This window comes from Notamacropus eugenii, chromosome 2 (assembly GCF_028372415.1).
Source record: "Notamacropus eugenii isolate mMacEug1 chromosome 2, mMacEug1.pri_v2, whole genome shotgun sequence".
NCBI classification, from domain to species: Eukaryota; Metazoa; Chordata; class Mammalia; order Diprotodontia; family Macropodidae; genus Notamacropus; species Notamacropus eugenii.
In genome coordinates this window covers 431,775,647-431,796,016 of record NC_092873.1, presented here as the reverse complement: position 1 = coordinate 431,796,016, position 20,370 = coordinate 431,775,647, and the positions used below count along the sequence as shown (strand labels likewise).

Sequence of the window (20,370 nt, the reverse complement as noted above, 5' to 3'; positions counted from 1 at the left end):
TGGTGTCTCTGATGCTTGACCAAGTTATAAGCACTCCACAATGCCTACTTCAGCCACTTTCATGGCCATTGGAACAAACTGTTGTCATCTGCCCATTCTGCTGGGGAAAGTCTTGACCTGCTTAGGGTAGAAATCCCCTAACTACTGACAGGTTTGAGGTTTGTCTATTACCCTGAACCTGATTTAGCCCATGTGCCAAGATGGTTTACCATGGTGTGCTGTTGTGCATGCTACAGCTTCCTGGAGCCATAGATGAGAGTTGGGTGATAAATGGACACCAAAGACAGATGAGCAGCCCTGAAAAGGGCTCAGCAAACCCTCACAGCAGAGGTGTTTGTTCTCCATGAACACCCCATACACACCAAGGAGCTTATATTCTATTAGAAGAAAACAACACATACAAAGAAAATTAAGTAATTCATATGAAATAACCCCATCTGGCTCCTGAGTGAACACTGCTTTTCTGGTCTCCCACCAGTCCTGCACCATGACCAGATGCTCTCTCCTGCCACATCCTATACTGAAGATGACTTCTACTGCCCTGTCTGTCAGGAAGTATACAAAAACCCAGTACGGACTGCAACCTATCAGCATATATTTTTATAGAAAATGTTGCCTGACTGCTATAAGGAAAAGTGGGATACATTCTCCCTTCTATTATAGAAATGTACCTAGAAGAGAGCAAGCGTGTCCTGAACAGGCCCTCACCATCAAAAATATCATGAAGAAATTTTCTGGTAGCTGCAGATACTGTTCAAAACAGAGAAAATTCTATTGTATGAGACATCATTATAAATTTTTGTAAACAGTATCAGAATGAATAGAGTGTGTCTTCCATCATTCCAAACCTTTAGACTTCTCAAGATTCAGTAGATTATATGCGGAGTGAAACACCTAACATCTCATAGAGACCTATCAAGGAGATGCAAATTCTCCTAGGCATTCCACATATAAGTGCCTCTTGTGTCAAGAAGTAAACTTTACAAGACAGAATTTATTGGCTCATTATAACAATAATCACTTCTTTCGATCATCCCTGTGTATGGAATGTCCTTTTTGTGTATCTCTTCCAAGGGGAGATCATAGACAGATTACTAGAAATTCTATTAGCCATGTGAATCAAAGATATTATGGAGAATTTCTGAATCTTAAGTTTGATGAAGAAACACAATATCAAACTGCTATTGAAGAATCTTATCAAGTAAATTTCTGAAAGCTTTAGTCATCTACATCTTCTATCAAAAAGTAGCATTTTAAGTGAAAAACTACATGAATTCATGTTTCAATAACCTGCTATGTATATTAATAAAAAGGAATTCAGTTTGAAAACAAAATAACACCACCAAAAAAGCAATGACCACACCTCTCTCTGGATCACACTAAATTTCAAAGCACCAAAAACCTGCAGATGCCCAGAGTTAGCAATGAAAATAGCAGCATAAAAAATGCTGAAGCTTGAGACAGTGGTGCTCCACCCCCAATTTTAACATAAAGTTCAAAATTAAGATACAGGTTGGGAAAATAAGCAAACAATAAAGAATTTAACTATAAAAAAGCTATCACAGTGGCAGGGAAGACAAAAACATAAATTCAGAATACAACAATATGAAAAAGCTAGAAAAAGGCTCAAAGAAAACTGGTATTTGGAACAAACAAGAATTTCTGGAGGAGTTAAAGAGATGAGTAGTAGAGGAAAAATTAGGAAAAGAAAATGAGAATGATGCACAAAAGAAAGAATGCAGGACAGGTAGGAGCAGAACTAGGAGGAAGAAATGGCATGAAAATTCAGAGAAGATGTCTAGAAAGGACTGAGAAAAGAGCCGCTGAATTTAACAATTAATTGGTCATTGCTACCTAACATGGAACAATTTCATTTGTGTGATGGGGCTAGAAGCCAGACTGCAAGGATTTGAGAACTGAGTGTGTCATTATAAAATAGAGGCAAATGTAGACAATTCTTTTTTTTCTGGGAGTTTGGTTGTGAAAGGGAGGCAAGATCTTGTAGCTTGAAGGGATGATAAAATTAAGTTGAAAATTTTGTTTTTGTTTTCCTTTTTTTAAAGATGTGGTAATATGGTTATCTCTGAAAGCAGTAGGGAAGGTGTCAGTGGATAAGAAGGAATAGATATTAGGGAGAGCAAGAGGGGATGATAAGAAGTGCAAGGCCTTAGAAGAGATAGGAAAGGATGGGCTCAAGGCACAAGGGCACAAGCAGAAGAGTTAGTATATACAATGAGAAAGCCCATCTGTTACTTTAAGACTGAAGTAAAGCAAGAAAGACAGAAAGATGATGTTGAAGTGATCTAGGCAGAAGGAGAAGCTTCTGATGTGAAGTACTGGGCATAGAACTTTTCTGACAGAGTGCAACAGTGTAGCTGGCTTCAGGAGAGAATAGATTTGGCACAGACACTGAAGGAAGTGAGATGGAGAATAAAAATTAAGACAGAAAACAATATACTTTTAAAAAACATATACTTTATTTATTTTTCAGTTCTTAACATTCACTTCCACAAGAATTTGAATTCAAAATTTTCTCCCCATCTCTCCCCACTCCGCACCCCAGGGCAGCATGCACCCCATACACCCCTTCCTCCTGTCTGTCTTCTCTTCTATTACCCACACTTCTTCCATCCCCCTTCCCCTCTATTTTCCTGTAGGGAAAAATAGATTTCTATACTCCATTGCCTGTATAGCTTAATTTCCAGTTGCATGCTAAAACAATTATTAACATTCATTTTTAAAGCTTTGAGTTCCACATTCGCTCCCTCCCTCTCCACTCACCCTCATTGAGAAAACAAGCAATCCAATACAGGTCATGTGTAACAATGCAAAGCACTTCCATAATAGTTATGCTGTAAAAGACTAACCGCATTTCCCTCTCCTATCCTGCCCTTCATTTATTCCATTCTCTCCCCTGAACTGTCCTCCCACAATAGTGTTTGCTTCTGATTATCCCTTTCCCTAATTTGATGTCTCTTCTATTATCTTCCCTCTTCTATCCCCTTCCCCTTTGCCTTCTTGCAGGGTAAAATAGATTTCCATATCCTATTGACTATGTGTTTTTCCCATCTTATGCCAAATCCCATGAGAGTAAGGCTCAATTATTTCCTGCCATCTCCCTCTCTTCCCCTACATTGTAAAAGTTCTTTCTTCCCTCTTTTATGTGACATGATTTGCTGCATTCTACCTCTCCCTTTCTCTTATTCCTAGTACATTCCATTCAACAATAATTTTTTTTTTTAGGTATTCTCCCTTCATAATTAGCTCACTCTGTGCCCTCTATGTATGTGTATGTGTGTGTGTATAATATATACAATATATACATATTATATAATATATAATTTATATATACACACATGCACACATATACCCATGTACATATACATACCTACACATATATAATACACACATACATACATACCCATACATATATATATATATATATATATATGTATATATATATACATATTCCCTCTACTTACCCTAATACCGAAAAAGGTCTCATGAGTTATAAATAATATCTTTCCATGTAGAAATGTAAACAGTTCAACTTTAATGAGTTCCTTAAGGTTTCTCTTTCCTGTTTACCTTTTCATGTTTCTCTTGATTCTTGTATTTGAAAGTCAAATTTTCTATTCAGCTCTGGTCTTTTCAACAAGAATGCTTGGAAGTTCTCTATTTCACTGAAATTCCATTTTTCCCCCTGAAGTATTATACTCAGTTTTGCTGGGTAAGTGACTCTTGGTTTTAATTCTATCTCTTTTGACCTCTGGAATATCACATTCCAAGCCCTTCAATCCCTTAGTGTAGAAGCTGCTAAATCCTGTGTTATCCTGATTGTATTTCCACCATACTTGAATCGTTTCTTTCTGGCTGCTTGTTATATTTTTTCCTTGACTTGGGAACTCTGGAATTTGGCTACAATATTCCTAGGAGTTTTCCTTTTGGGATCTCTTTCAGGAGGTGATTGATGAACTCTTTCCATTTCTATTTTACCCTCTGGTTCTAGAATATCAGAGTAGTTTTCCTTGACAATTTCTTGGAAGATGATGTCTAGGCTTTTTTTGATCATGGCTTTCAGGCAGACCAATAATTTTTAAATTGTCCCTCCTGGATCTATTTTCCAGGTCAGTTGTTTTTCCAATGAGATATTTCACATTGTCTTCTATTTTTTCATTCTTTTGGTTTTGTTTTGTAATTTCTTGGTTTCTCATAAAGTCTTTAGCTTCCATCTGCTCCATTCTAATTTTTAAAGAACTATTTTCTTCAGTAAGCTTTTGAATGTCCTTTTCCATTTGGCAAATTCTGCTTTTTAAAGCATTCTGCTCCTTATTGGCTTTTTGGACCTCTTTTGCCATTTGGATTAGTCTATTTTAAAAATGTTATTTTCTTCAACATTTTTTGAGGTTTCCTTTAGTAAGCCGTTGACTCACTTTTCATGATTTTCTTGCATTTCTCTCTCATTTCTCTTCCCAATTTTTCCTCCACCTCTCTTACTTGATTTCCAAAATCCTTTTTCAGCTCTTTCATGGCCTGAGACAATTGCATATTTTTTGGAGGTTTTGGAGGTAGAAGCCTTGACTGTGATGTCTTCCTCTGATTGTAATGTTTTGTTCTTCCTCATAAAAAAAGGATGGAGGAAAATACCTTTTCACCAAGAAAGTAACTTTCTATAGTCTTACTTTTCCCCCTTTTCCAGGCATTTTCTCAGCCAGTTACTTGAATTTTGAGTCCTTTGTCAAGGTGAGTGTATACTCTAGGGACCTGTGAGTTCTCAGTTCCTCCAAGGTGGCACAATCAAGGGCAGGCTCCTAGCCTGCACTCTGGTCTGTGAGCAACCACAAACATTCTTATCTGCCCAGGATCTGTAAGTAGGATTCCCTTTCCATAGCCACAACCAGCTCCACCACTCCAATGTTCTTCCTCACTCCAGGATCGCCACTCAGAACTGAGACCTAAATCAGCAGCTCAGTTCCTCTAGGGTCTTTAGGCTGAAGGCTCCAAAGGTGGATGCTGCTGCCTCAGTGGCTAACAACGCCCTGGGGCCAGGGCCAGAAAATACTCCCCTCTTACCTTGGTGAAAGAGCTTTCTTACTGATCTTTGAAGCTGTCTTTGGCATTTGTGGGTTGAGAAATCTGGAAACCTCAGCTGCTCCCTGTGGTTCCAAGCCCTGAAGCCTGCTCCAATCCTGTCCATGCAGTGCACTAAGGCTGGCTTGTGCTCCACTCTGAGCCCAGTGCTATCAAACTTTCCTGTTGGCCTTCCAGATTATCTTAGGCTGAAAATTTCTTTCACTTTGTCATTTTGTGGCTTCTGCTGTTCTATAATTTGTTTAGAGTCATTTTTATATATATTTTATGGGCTATGGGGGGAGAGATACAGTAAGTCCATCTTTCTACTCTGCCATCTTGGCTCCACCCCCCAATATCCTACTCTTCCACAAAACTGTGGTTAGTTCTCACTTAACTGTGTGGTGATAAACTCTCTACTTCATTAAATATGAAATAGAACTAGAGGAGGTCAGCTAAAATGATTCAAGTAAAGAAGGTCAGATGGCTGGTAGGAGAAAAGCTAAAAAAATTTAATAATCTTCAGAGTAAAGTGGTTAGAAGGAGATATGATCAAGTCTATGAAATCAAGAAGGACATGATGAGATAAAGAAACTTGTTCATCAAATGTAAGGTTATCAGTTTAAGGCTGCGTATATAAAAGGGCAAATCTAAAATAAGTATGACACAATTTTACATGGTGATTAGTCAACATATAAAACACATGACCTCAAGAGGTAGAATAGACTGAACACTTAAATATTTTCAGAAAAGTTTTAGGTAAATTAATGGATAACAAATCTATCATGAATTACTATTAGAGTTTTTTCCCAGGAAAGCAACGGAGTTGATACATTGAAAGGATCACTGAAAGAGGAATTAGGAGAACTGGGTTCTGATCCTTGCTCAACTTGAACTAGCTGTGAAACATTCAGTCAGTCACTGATTCTTACCAAAGACTCAGTTTCCTTTTCTGCAAAATGAAGGGTTTATATCAGATAGGAAATGTTTTGATTTCATGATATTTTCAATCTTCCCAATTTAATTTAATTCTGGGAATTACAAGGTTTACCATGGTGGGAACATGACTCAGAATAGAAGGAGGGTCAGGAATAAAGCTGTCTCAGAAAGGACTATACTACTGTTGTTGACTTCTCTAGTTTACCTTGATAATCTCATACTGGACAATCACCAGAAGAATGAGAGATTTAAAGGACAATCGGTTCAAGATCAGAGACTCTCCTTCCCAGTACAAAATCAGAAAACTGGCAACCAGGGAAGAACTTTTCCTGGGTTCAGACAAGAAGTTTAAAGGAACTAAGTGGATAATTGAAGCCAAGGGCCAACGTCTGTTACAAATACATGAGTAGCATGCCATTGAAAGACATTAAACATGCTCATATATAACATATGACTTGGTGCTCCTGTCAAAAGCAATCTAGACTGGCTGGACCAATGGTGTCTGACTCAAATAGAAACAGAAGCTACTAACCCTTATAGGAATAAGGATTCCTGTGGGTCAAGTGTTGACTTTGAAAAACACATTTTCTATGTTTTATTGTATTTATATTTATTTTGTTAAATATTTCCCAGTTACATTTCAATTTGGTATGGGCAGTACTTGAGAATGTTGTGTTCTGGGTGTTTAACACTTCTGGGCTAGATCATAGGTCTGGTCTAGTACAACACTGCTAACAATCCTGGAGTTCTCATGATGGACATCGTTCTTTTCATGGGAGTACATTTCTGTCCAATGTCAAACTAATCCATGAGAAAACTAAGAGAGAATAGCCCTAAACTGGAATACAGAGATTTTCAGGGCAAAAGGAGCTCATACTCATTTAGTATGAGTACCTTGGGCAGCTAGGTTGTACAGTGGATCAAATGCCTAGCCTGAAGTCAAGAAGACTCATCTTCATGACCTCAAATCTGGCCTCAGACACTTACTAGCTGTGTGACCCTAAGCAATTCACTTAACCCTTCTTGCCTCAGTTTCCTTGTCTATAAAACAATCTGGAGAAGAAGATGGCAAAACACTCCAGTATCTTTGCCAAATGGAGATCGCAAAGAGTCAGATATGACTGAAAAGGACTCAGCAACAACTATAAAATGAGTATGTTATACTTTATGTTGTTTTTAAGTGTCCTCAAGTTAATCCATACTTGTATGCTTCATCTCCTGCAACTCAGAACCAGGACCCAAGTACTTTGCCTCCAAAGCCAACACTATTTCCATTGTACTACATTGCCTTCCTGATGCTTACTCCCTCCTGTGACCTTGGGCAAGTCACTTACATTCCCTGGGTCTTATATCTTTATATATAAAATAAGGTAATTGAACTAAATGGCCTCTGAGGTTACATCTACGTCCAGATTTATGATGCTGTGATTTCCCCTTAGGGTAAGGAATGATATTAATCCAACCCTAGTTATCTACCAATGGAGTTTCCATACTATAGGGATGCAGACATCTTGTGGACTGGACAGGAGAAAATTTATGATGGTGGATGAAGGAGCAACCAATCAATGAAGGGGCCTGATACAAAGCTACCCGAAACAGAAGAGAAAGGTGAGAAGGCAACAATTCCAAGACAGAAAGATTGGGATATGAACCCAGTCCCCAGAGTTACGGTATATCAGTGAGACTCATAAACGGAGAAGAAAAAATGCATAAATTATCTAGAAAAGGATAAAACATGAATAGTGAGTGTTATATAACCTGAAAACCCCAAAATGAAAAAACAATCATCTAAGATTCCTAAAGATAATGGGAAAACAGCAAGGAATTCTGTAATGGTACAGAAGGGAAATAAATATAAATAAAATGATTAAAAGAAGAAATAACACCTCTCTCTCTCTCTCTCTCTCTCTCTCTCTCTCTCCCTCTCTGTCATACACAAACACACACACACACACACACACACACACACACACACACACACACCTGAAGGGGACGACTCCCTGACTTGGGCAGATTTGAGGGCCAAATTGATCTGGAAACAAGACCCGGGAGGGGGTGGTACAAGGCATCACATCAGTGCCAAAGCAGGAGCCAGGCCATGTATTTCCATCCCCTATCTCCAGTTCCTCTGTCCCCTGCCCTCCCTTTGAAAATTTCACTGGAGTCATCCCCAACCTGACCCGGCTCAGGCGGTGTGTGTTGTGACTGTGGCATGGAGACATCCTTCCCCTCCTGTGTGTGTGTCATGGGGCTACCCCCCATCCAGGGACTCCCCAGTGTGTCCATGAATAAAGTCAACTGTCTGTAAAAAAAAAAAAAAAGAAGAAGAAGAAGAAGAAATAACAATGCAAATTAGGAAAGATCAAAGATTTTAAGGAAAAAAATCAATAAGGCTAATAAAAGATTACGTAGACTGATAAACAATGGAGAATCTCTCCAGAATAGCAGCCTCTGGAAAAAAATAATAAAAGAATGGCAAACTGATAATTCAAAAACAGAAATGCAGAATAAAATTTGACAAAAGAATAAAAAAAAAATTGGAAGAACACAAGAGTTCTATAAAAGCCAAAATGACTGATAAATGAGTAAATACACAGAGATGATATAAAAATCACATCACTAGGAAAAAATGATTAATTTAAAAAGACTAAATGTCATGGTGCAAGACCTTTAATCAGACATCCCCAACTACTGTTCAGACATCTCAAAATGGATGTCCAGGAGACATCTTAAACTCTACATGTCCAAAACAGAACTCATTATCTTCCCCCTAAACATTCCCTATGTCCTACCTTCCCTACTTTACAGTACATAATCATGTTCCCAGTCTTTCAAGTTCACATCCTTCCTGTGGTCCTCCACTTCTCACTATCTCTCACCACTTATGTCCAATCTATTGCAATGACCTGTTGCAACTTTGCAACATCTCTCATATGCCACCTTTTCTCCTGTGACACAGCCACAACTTGCTTCTTTACCTGGACTCTTGCAAAGCCTGATGATAGGTCTGTCTACCTCAAGTATCTCTCCACTCCAATCTATCATATCCATTCTGTCACCAAATATATTTTCCTAACGTGCAGGTCCAACTATGTCAGCTCCCTACTCAATAAATAAAAAACTCCAGTGGTTACTGAGGAAAATCAAATCCAATATCTCAGAATCACTACTTGTCTAGGCAAAATTAGAGTTTGGAATATGATATTCCAAAACGCAAAAGAGATCAAGTTGTATCTCCAAATAACTTCCTAGAAATTTGACCTTAATCATCAGTGACAAAAAGATGTATTTTCAAGAAAATAGAGGAATTTAAGTCACTTCTTTAAAAGAAATCATACATGAGTGGGGGTATTTAACAAGCAAACACTTCAGACAAAAAAACATGCAAGAAATTTAAATAAGAATAATTAAGAGGAAAAGAAATCACAGCTCTCATTCTTTTAGTATAAAACCAAATTATTGTAATAACAACCACACCAACAAACAACAGCTTTCACATTTGTCAAAGACCAAAGGAAAGGCTATGCTAAAGAAGGAAGAGAAGTTCTTCTGCTTTCCTGTTGGAAGCAGGGAGTTTTAAAAAGAAACAAAACAAAACAAGCCAAATCATGCACCATGGAGACATCTACTGCTTCCAAATGGAAACTACAAACGGGATTTAAAATGTTTTCTTATTTTAAATTCTTCTTGTCTCATTTAAGCAGAATTTCCTGCGTCACGCTGCATACATTTGATATGTCTATACTATAAGAATTTTAACTTTGATTTTTCTGAATTCTGATTTTTCAAATGATTTATGCGAATTCAATTTTTTTGTCTGAAACATGATTACACTCATAATAAGAATAGTTATTAATTCAGCCAAAACATTACTTCCTTTTGCCTTCACATTCTCTATAGCAAAAGCAACATAAGTCAGTCATCCTTAGGGGCAGAGGTATTTCCTTTAAACCTCCACAGTACCAACTCCATATAGACTAGGCATTATGCTAGTAGACCTGAGGATGACCTTCCTCCTACATTCAAGGGAGGTCACTTCAGACCATGTAAAATACTACTCTTACTATCCCCAGGGTGACACAGCTAGTAAGGCTGTGAGGAAGAATTTAAACCCAGGTCTTTTTGACTGTCTCCTAGTCTCAGGATCTGATCTATCATAACTGGAAAGTGAAAACTCAGGACAGGGTCCCAGCTGTCTGTCTGCACTTTATGGCTGGCTTTCTTACTATTACTCACACAATTCATTTCTATTCTACTTTTTTCCATTCCTGTTGCTTCCTAAACCTCACAATGTACTATGGAACATATTCCAATATGTTATTGGAATAATACTGTAGAGGTGGGTACATAACTATATAAAGTACTCTTAATGTACCTTGGTGGGGCCAAGGTAGTATTTGTCTTATTTCATATGACATTGCAGGTCTTGCAGCCAACAGCTTTGCCTTTGGTATAACTGGAAATGATGTCAGCTGTTGCCTGATATCAGGTAGACTCATAAAGGATTGGCCTTTATTTGTGCTTTGAGGACTCTTCAGCCATGTTCTTTGTTCATATTTATGACAATAGGATTAAAGTGGTCTTACTACAGAACATTATTTACATTTTATAAGTCCTGATAAAAGTCCTATCTTTTCATCAGAGATGGATGACTTTTTCTCCTATACTTGCAAAAACATATAAAACAATGCCACTCTTCTCACATTTTTTTGTTTTTGGAAAAAACTCCATTTTAAATAAAATGATATGTTAATGCGTAATGAGTTTATTACTGCTATTTTAAATATTTTTTAAGGATTTGTACATTTTAATTTCTAATATAATTAACTATTGATGTATAAATTAAATAAATAAAAGTTCTTTGGGGTCCTCAATAAGTTTTCTGAGTGTAAAGAGGTCTTGAAATCAAAAAGTTTGAGAAGAGCTGCCCTACAAGTAAGCTTCCAAAGCCCAGGAATGGCCGGGTCCCCCTCCCAGAACACCAACTCTGCTTCCAGCCTGCTACCTGTAACTATCATCCAGGGCAGCAACTGTCGTAGAGATGTGATTTGCCAAATGCATCTGTGGGTGCAGAAATCCCCTGCCTCCTCAGCAGCCATAGCTAACCAAGCCCATAGATTGGACAACAACAGGTCCCTGTCCAAGCTCCACTTAATGACTATTCTCTGGACACTCCTGGATTAGAGTGATTATCAATAGTAACTGTTTCCCTTTTGCTTCCAGCTTGATTTGGTTATTTTTTCCTTTGCTCATTGAAGGGGCCATTCCCTGACTACTTCTTAAAGATGCCTATTTACTGAATGGGTATTACCTCCCTCTAAGTGAGTACCTGAAAAGGCCTTAGCCTAAGAAGGTCAAGGTCTCCCTTTGCATCCTGAGCTATCTCCAATTATCCTGATGAATATCTGGTCACTGGACCCAGATGGCTCAGGAGGAGAAAGAGAGGTTGGTGACCTTGCACAGCCTTCCCTCACTCAAAACAAAGTCAAATGCAAATCATGTCATCATTTCTCTGATGTCATGGTCTTCTTTGAAAAATGAAGGATGAACACAACAATCTACCTAAAACTGGAAAAATAAAGTTCTTGCCACTAGAATTTTCAGCACTGGCAAATGATTCAACATCAAAAACTGATATAGTTTTGATGGGATGCTTGGGTGTATGTGATTGGACCCCAATTCTAAAATCACATTTCTCTTTAAAAATCACATTTCTCCCTAGTCTCAAAACCCTATTCCAGGCAGTTTCTCCCCAGCCCAAGGACACAGCCTGCCCCAGCAATAACCGTTATCTCCCTTCCTGATACGGCAGCCAGCTGCACCTATAGAATTTATTAGTCTAAACCAGCTGTGCACTGGCTGAACAGGCTGTGCACTGGGTCATGACAACATTTACTACTCACTGACCAATCATACGTATCCTAGACTTAGACATATGTACACTGCCTTACATTTATCTTGTCTAACAAGACACTGATGAAAGTAACCTCTAATTTCTTAGCTAGCCCTGTTAGGTGACTTAGTGGCATTTCAGGCCTAAAACCACACTTCCAGGTAGCCCCTCTTTGGGCTGTCTCCCAATGAATTCTGGGTAAAATACCTGTGCAGTAGCTACCAAGTGGATGTTACTTTAAGAACTGACCACTCCTTAACCACTCCCTAATCCTGCCCTGAATCACCTACTTAGCATATTTGCCACATGTTATCCTATAGAATATCCTATATAAAGTTTACCTGTACCTCTCTAAGGTTGCAGCTTCCTTAAGAACTCCTGCCCAATGAAAAGCGTAATAAATCTTTACCCTGACCTCAAGAATGTTTGAGTCCATGAATTCATTCCCAGCAACCTACCCCTGGTACTCCAGTCTTTGTAGGGGTCTCCCCTTCCCTTCTAGCCCTCACCAGTTTTATCATTGGAAATTATATTAATAGGGTGATGGAGCCAAGATGGTGGAATATCAGCATGCACCTTCTAGAGTGCTGCCCCCAAGCCCAGCCAATGCCTGTAAAAATGGCTCTAAACAAATTCTGGAACTGCAGAACCCACAGAATGATGGAGTGAATCAAATCTCTGGCCCAAGACAGCCTGGAAGTGTCTATTGAGCCACTCAAGTGGCAGAGTGCAGTCCAGAGTGGGCCACACCAGCACAGACAGGACCTGAGCAGGTCTTGGGGAGACTGAATCTCTCATACCTGTAGCAGTTTCCAGACTTCAGGATCTGAAAACATCGAGGACAAATTGAAAAATCAGTGGAAAATGCCTGTGAGACCAGTGTAGGAGAGTGGAGTGATCTGGCCCCAGCCTCAGGGCAGCAGAGTGGGGAGGGGGCGGAGGAACCCGAAGCAGCCACAGCAGCAGCAGGGGCAGAGACAGTGACTATTTTTGGAGCTCTACATCCACAGATTGTGGAGGAATCAAGCAGGTGAATGACTGCTGGAGTACCCTAGACCATTTACAGGAACCCCTGACCCCAACCCAAGGCTCTTGTCCGGCAAGAGGCCTTGATCTCGTGAGTAATGAAATGGGGCGGGAGACAAAGGTGGTGAAGACTCCGTTTTATTCCTCTAAATCACATGCATTTATAGTCTAACCTACGTAAAACATTCCTAATTACATTGGACCTATCACCTATCACCTTTCACATTCAACCTATCACCTATCACCTTTCCTTATATGGGTGTCTTCTCCACTGGACATCCGGAGCCAGGACAAAGAACTGCCATGTTGCAAACAAGGACGAGACCCTTCCTCCTGAATCCATCTAGTTCCACCCCTACTGACAAGCCCCTAGGTTATCTAGGCAGGCTCTCAGTGTGGCGTCCTACGATGGACAGGGGTCGGCTCTAACTCATCCCGTTACAAATGACTATACAGCCCCCACCCCACTGGAAGCAGAGATCTACAAAGAGCTCAAAAGTCAAATAAATGGCTGGTGAAATGAGCAAAAACCAAAAAAAGAATTAAACTACAGAGAATCTTACTTTGGTGACAGGGAAGACCAAAATATGCAAACAGAAGACAAGAAAGTCAAAGTTCCTCCATCCAAAGCCTCCAAGAAAAATATGAATTGATCTTAGGCCATGGAAGAACTCAAAAAGGATTTTGAAAATCAAGTAAGAGAAGCAGAGCAAAAATTGGGAAGAGAAATGAGTCATGAAAAAAAAAAATCATGAAAAACGAGTCAATTGCTTGCTAAAGGAGACCCAAAAAATGCTGAAGAAAATAACACTGTAAAAAATAGACTAACCCAAATGACAAAAGAGATCCAAAAAGCCAATGAAGAGAAGAATGCCCTAAAAAGCAGAATTGGCCAGATGGAAAAGGAGGTCCAAAAGCTCACTGAAGAAAATAATTCCTTAAAGATTAGAATGGAGCAGATGGAAGCTAACGACATTATGAAAAATCAAGAAATTATAAAACAAAACCAAAGGAACGAAAAATAGCAGACAATGTGAAATATCTCATTGGAAAAACAACTGACCTAGAAAATAGATCCAGGAGAGACAATTTAAAAATTATGGAACTACTTGAAAGTCATGATCAAAAAAAAAGAGCCTAGACATCATCTTTCATGAAACTGTCAGGGAAAACTGCCCTGATATTCTAGAACTAGAGGGTAAAATAAATATTGAAAGAATCCACTGATCACTTCCTGAAAGAGATCCCCAAAATAAAACTCCTAGGAATACTGTAGCCAAATTCCAGAGTTCCCAGGTCTAGGTGAAAATATTTCAAGCAGCAAAAAAGAAACAATTCAAGTTCTGTGGAAATACAATCAGGATAACATAAGATCTAGCAGCTTCTACGTTAAGGGATTGCAGGGTTTGAAATATGATATTCCAGAAGTCAAAGGAACTAGGATTAAAACCAAGAATCACCTATCTAGGAAAAGTGAGTATAATACTTCAGGGGGAAAAATGGTCATTTAACGAAATACAGGACTTTCAAGCATTCTTGGTGAAAAGACCATAACTGAATAGACCAGAAATAGACTAGAACTGATTTTCAAATGCAAAAATCAAGAGAAGCATGAAAAGATAAATAGGAAAGAGAAATTATAAGGGACTTACTAAAGTCGAACTGTTTACATTCTTAAATAGAAAGATAATAAAAGTTATAACTCTTGAAACTTTTCTCAGTATTTGGGTAGTTGGAGGGATTATATACATATAGACAGAGGGCACAGGGTGAGTTGAATAGGAAGGGATGATATCTAAAAAAATAAAATTAAGGAGTGAGAGAGGAATATATTGGGAGCAGAAAGGGAAAAATAGAAAGGGACAAATTATCTCACATAAAAGAGGCAAGAAAAAGCTTTTTCAATGGAAGAGAAGAAAGGGGAGATGAAAGGGAAAACATGAAGCTTACTCTCATCACATTTGACTTAAGGAGGGAATAACATGCACACTCAGTTTGGTACGAAAAATCTATCTTACACTACAGGAAAGTAGGGGATAAGGGGATAAGTGGCCTATGGAGGGGGATGATAGAAGGGAGGGCAAATGGGAGGAGGGCGTAATTAGAAGCAAACAATTTTGAAGACAGACAAGGTCAAAAGACAATAGAATAAATGGGGGGCAGGATAGGATTGAGGGAAATATAGTTAATCTTCCACAACATGAATTTTATGGAAGCTTTTTGCATGTATAACATATATCCAATTGCTTGCCTTCTCAGGGGAGATGGGTGGGAAGGGAGGAAGGGAGAGAAGTTGGAACTCAAAGTTTTAAAAATGAATGTTAAAAATTGTTTTTACATGCAGCTGGGAAATAAGATATACAGGCAATAGGGTATACAAATCTATCTTGTCCTCCAAGAAAATAGGGGGGATGGGGACAAGAGAAGAGAGGAGTGTGATAGAAGGGAGTGCAAATTGGGGGAAGGGGTAATCAGAATGCATGCTGTCTTGGGGTGGGCCAAGGGGAGAGATGGGGAGAAAATTTGGAACTCAAAATCTTGTGGAAATGAATGCTGAAAACTAAAAATGAATTAGATTTTAAAAAAGGAAATTATGTTAATTATCATCCTCTTTGTTGCTTATACTCCAAGGACCAATGGACTTTTCCATTCATCCATCTATCCTTTCATTCACTCACAGTCCTGTTGTGTCTCAACCTATAATTCCACTGGTGTAGGGAAATCTGGGTGTAAAAAATCCATTTAGCAACACAGATCTTCATGTCTTCAATACAAGTCTTCATGACTATAAGGCTGGCTTTCTATTCACTAAGCCTTTCTGAGCTTTACAGCAAAATTTAGTCTCATGTAGAAAATTACAAATAACCCTCAATTATTTCAAAAACCATTTTTTAAATAGACCTATCCTACTGGACACATAGCAGAAGATCTCAATTCTTTATTTCCCATTTTCCAAATCCTACATGCTTGGAGGTTTTTTTCCTTCTGATTAACAAATAGGATCTAAATTGTAGCATAGCCTATTGTACAAATCCTATATGCCTGGGGGCTTTTTTCTAATAGTATCTAAATTGTAGCATAGCCTATTGTACAAATCCTATATGTCTGGAGGTTTTTTTCCTTCTGATTAACAAATAGGATCTAAATTGTAGCATAGCCTATTGTACAAATCCTATATGCCTGGGGGTTTTTTTCTACTGATTAATAAATAGGATCTAAATTGTAGCATAGCCTATTGTACAAATCCTATATGCCTGGGGGTTTTTTTCTACTGATTAATAAATAGTATCTAAATTGTAGCATAGCCTATTGTACAAATCCTATATGCCTGGGGGTTTTTTTCTACTGATTAATAAATAGGATCTAAATTGTAGCATAGCCTATTGTACAAATCCTACATGCTTGGGGTTTTTTCCTTCTGATTAACAAACAGGATCTAAATGACAGCACAGCCTACTTGGACTTTCTCCACGTTTCACGGTGAGGCGCTCACACGGTTTACAGAGGGGGTTCCCCTTTTTCTCTACCGAGCCAGGCACCCACCACCCCGACAACTAAATTATGCTCCTGCCTTGGAGGCCGGAATTCCAGAGCTAGCTGTGATGTAGTCCTGGAATCAGGGAGCCGTGTCACGCGGCGTGAGCTCCCGTGCGGGGCATTTAAGGCCCTTCCCCACCCGGCCCGGACCAGCCTTCCACAGGCAAATCTATCTGCACCTCGTGCACCCCACTCTATCCGTTATTTCTCCTGCCTCGAGGCCTTTGTAATTGGTGGCTGTGCCCCGTGCCTAGCATGCCCTCTCCCGGTCATTTCTCCTCACTAACGAAACTTCTCCGACGCGGTGATAGGAGTTCGCTCCTCCTTGAGTTTTCTCCTGTTAGACGGCCCAAGGTTCCGACGCAGAAGCGCCCCCCCGGGCCTGCCACGAGGAGCGGGGCCCAGGCCCGGGAGGGCGTGCCCTCAGCCCGGAGCCGCAGTGCGCAGCGGCGGGGGTCTCCGCCGGGGCCTCGCCCTGCCTGGCTCGGAAGGGAGTAGCCGGGCGCAGGACTGAGTTTCCGGACTGGGTTTCCGGACTGGGTGGGGACGGAAGGTGCGGCGGGCTGGGGCTGCCACCCACGCGACCCACAGGACTCCGGGGCCGTGACGAGCGGGGCGGGGCGGGTCCGGGGCCGTGACGAGCGGGGCGGGGCGGGTCCGGGGCCGTGACGAGCGGGGCGGGGCGGGTCCGGGCCCGCCCCCACGTTCTCGACCTTTCCCCGAATCCAGCTTAGGGTCCAGAACGACGCGGGTGGCCTCCGCCCCAGTCTGGCGGCCTGCGCTCTGGGACCGGCACCAAGGACGCCGCTTGCGGGTGCGGCCCGGCTGCCGCCGCCTTCCCCTTCGTCCCGGCGCCTCTCTGCATTCCCTCCCGGAGCAGCCCGGGGTGCCTGTCAGCCGGCCGGTCATGGGCGCCGGGCCCCGGAGCGCGCCGACCCCACCCTGCCTGTCTCTGCTGCTGTCGCTGCCGCCGCTGCTGCTGCTCCTCCTGCACCTACCCCTGGCGCGCGGTGAGGGCCTCAAGGGGGCGAGTGGGACTGGGGGGCGGAGGAGAGAGAGAAAGGGGGCAGGGCGACGGGCCGGGGAGAGGAGGGAGAGGCTCCGTTGTCACGGTGACGGAGAGGCTGGGATGAGGGAGGATGGAGAACGCTTGGTCCTCACCCCTTCCTGGAGCCTTCCGGACCCCGCTGGCCTCCCTAGCGGGCGGATCAAAGAAACCAGCCAAGGAACAGGATGAATCCACCCCAATACCTCCCGAGGACGCCACCAAAAAAAAAAAAAAAATCTGTTCCTGTCTTTGTTAGTCTGTAGCGGGAGCAGCTTTAAATTGGGACCTGACCCTTGGCGGGCAGCCCGCTGCAGCTCTGTTTTCCAGTGTGGGACCCTTATGAGGCAGTGTTGTGCGGGGCGTGTTTGGGGTGGGGCAGGAGAGGATCTCCAGAACTGAGACCATAGTCCTTGAGAAATCCACACGCCTCGCCCAGCGGGTGGAAGAATGACGCACCCGCTGCGTGGCGGAAAGGTTCATTGGAGATGTCTGGCATGTCCGTATCAGAAGGGACCTTCCAGTGGCTTCTGTCTGTGGGCGTGGATTCCAGTAATTCCTCTGTTTCTCTCTCTTTGTAGGTGACTGTGGTGCCCCGGATAGGGTACCGTATGCTGTGCTGTCACAGGACTCTGCAGCCCAGGAAAGCTTTCCTGTGGGTTCCACAGTAAACTATACCTGTCGACCAGGTTACCAAAGAAACCGTAAATTTCCAGCTACTCGTACTTGCCTTTCTGATGGTACATGGTCGAAGGCAACTGAATTTTGTGAAAGTTAGTATGCTATTAATTTTCTGAAGAAGCTTTTACTCTCTTTGTTCCTGCGTTTAAACTCTTTGGTTTTGTTTTAAGGGCTAGAGTAATTTACTTTTAGCAAGTAAATGAAGTAAGACAGATTTTCTGGATGAAAACGTGAAATTTAGCTCTTCTGAAAAAACACCGAGAGTGTTATATGTCAGAATTTACAAGAAAATTGAAATAAAACTTCAATTAAATTCAATAAACATTAAGTACTTAACATGCAAGGTCTTGGGGATACTTTGCATTCTTCTGGGGGAGATATAGCATTTACTCAGATAATAATGAGATACAAGAACATCAGAAGATAAAGAGAGAAATCAGGAAAAAAATCAGGAAATCAGGAAAGGCTTCTCTAGGATCCCCTAAGTTGAATGTTGAAGGCACCTAAGAATTCAGAGAGGGCATGTGAATACAAGCAAGTGGACAGAATGAGACGCATTATAGAGGTTGCATGGACAGGACTTTGTAACTGATTGGCTTTGAAAGTGAGGAAGAGTAAGGAGTCAATGATTCTGAGGTTGTGAACATGGTGAGCTGGAAAGATGGTGGAGCCTTCAACAGAAATAAGGAAATTTAGAGGGTAAAATAAGTCCTATTTTCATCATGTTAAGTTGGAACTCCTTATGGGACGTTTAGATGAAAATGTCCAACAGCAGGTGGTGAAGCTCAGGAGAGAGCTTAGGGCTGGATTTATAGATTTAAGAGTCATCAGAACAGAGACCATAACTGAACCCATAGAAGTTGATGACAGTGATTCAAACAGTCACTTAATCAAGGACCTCACTTTCCTCATCTATATCAGGAGGGGGTTGGATTAAATGGCCTTTGAGACTACAAACAGCTCAGGACCTATGATCTATTCTATGATTAGAAGGGAGAGCATGGATGATCAATTAGCAAGCCAGAAATTACCTTTTGTATACGTACAAGGTTATTTAAGTACAAAAAAAATTAATGAATATTAGATTTTGACATAACTAATTTGTAGAAAATATGTAGTAATCATGGCCATTTGTAATAAATATGTACTAAGCAGGCTCCAGAAATAGTGGGGGAACATAAAAATGCTGACTGTACTAGCAACCTGATCATCTGTGTCTTCAAATTTCTAAACTCCAGAGACCATATTTCAGTTAATCATTAGCCTCATCATACCTTAGAACTCACTAACTCTTAGAATTCTAAAATCTCCAAGGTCTGACACTTTAACATTGTATTCTCTGGCTGATACTTTCCATCTTGCACTTTTCCCTCTTTTTCACTAACACTAAATCTACTCTTGGCTCTTTGCAATTTGAAGGTAGCATTTTTGCTTTTTCTTTGTATCCTCAGGGCTTACCCTATTCTATGCACATAAATAAGGGCTTACTAATGCTTGTTGAATGTGACCTGCAACTCTATTGCTAGTACTCTAGACTCCCTTGTACTTCTGACCTCTAAGTTGATTCAGCTTTTCTCCAGATGGTCATCTCTGGGTCAAGAGATCCTGCTCTTCCTGTTAGCTTTGTTCCCAATAAAACAACCCCAGAACTTGCCTGTCAGCCTTTTCATTCTGTCCTTTGTAAACAGCCCCTCCTATTTCCTTCTCTCTTTTGTCTCCTACTTCTCCTTTTCTCAGCCTCCCTCTTTGTCTGATTGTTGCCTGTCTCTTGTAGTTTCTAATACCCCAAGTCAAGGTCTTCTCAAAAGCAGTACCCTACATCTGATTTGTGAAACTTTAAAAGTCCATCCACCTGTCAGCTATGACTTCATGCTGAGTTGATTTATAATTTCTTAGATATAGTCTTTAAAACTCTGAAAACAGTCATGTGTAAATGAGCTGGTGAACCACAATATCCTGAAGCCATCTTAAAATCCTGTCTTCAGATAGATCCTCTCAGTGTACCTATATATAACATATTATAACGTGATACAATATAATATAGGATATGAGATAATAGAACAAAACATAACGTAATATAATATTGAGGAGCACTTTTCTGCTTTAACATTTTTATCTGAGGTTGTGCATTTCTCCTGACACTGACGCAAAACGTTCTTTTTCTGCTCTGCCCTTTTCA

The 20,370-nt window shown here is 40.7% G+C and overlaps 1 protein-coding gene and 1 pseudogene across 1 annotated transcript in view; both read left to right on the top strand.

The window, feature by feature from the left end:
- Nucleotides 1–437: 437 nt before the first annotated feature.
- On the top strand, nt 438–1,213 carry LOC140529370 (E3 ubiquitin-protein ligase RNF138 pseudogene; annotated as a pseudogene).
- A 9,752-nt stretch (nt 1,214–10,965) lies between these two features.
- LOC140523148 (uncharacterized) overlaps nt 10,966–20,370 on the top strand; it is a 77,518-nt gene continuing 68,113 nt past the window's right edge. Inside the window, exons 1-5 of the mRNA XM_072638174.1 lie at nt 10,966–11,076; nt 16,464–16,691; nt 16,810–17,005; nt 17,077–17,475; nt 18,092–18,283. Coding sequence (XP_072494275.1) covers nt 10,966–11,076; nt 16,464–16,691; nt 16,810–17,005; nt 17,077–17,475; nt 18,092–18,283 — 1,126 coding nt within the window. The remainder of the gene's footprint in view (nt 11,077–16,463; nt 16,692–16,809; nt 17,006–17,076; nt 17,476–18,091; nt 18,284–20,370) is intronic.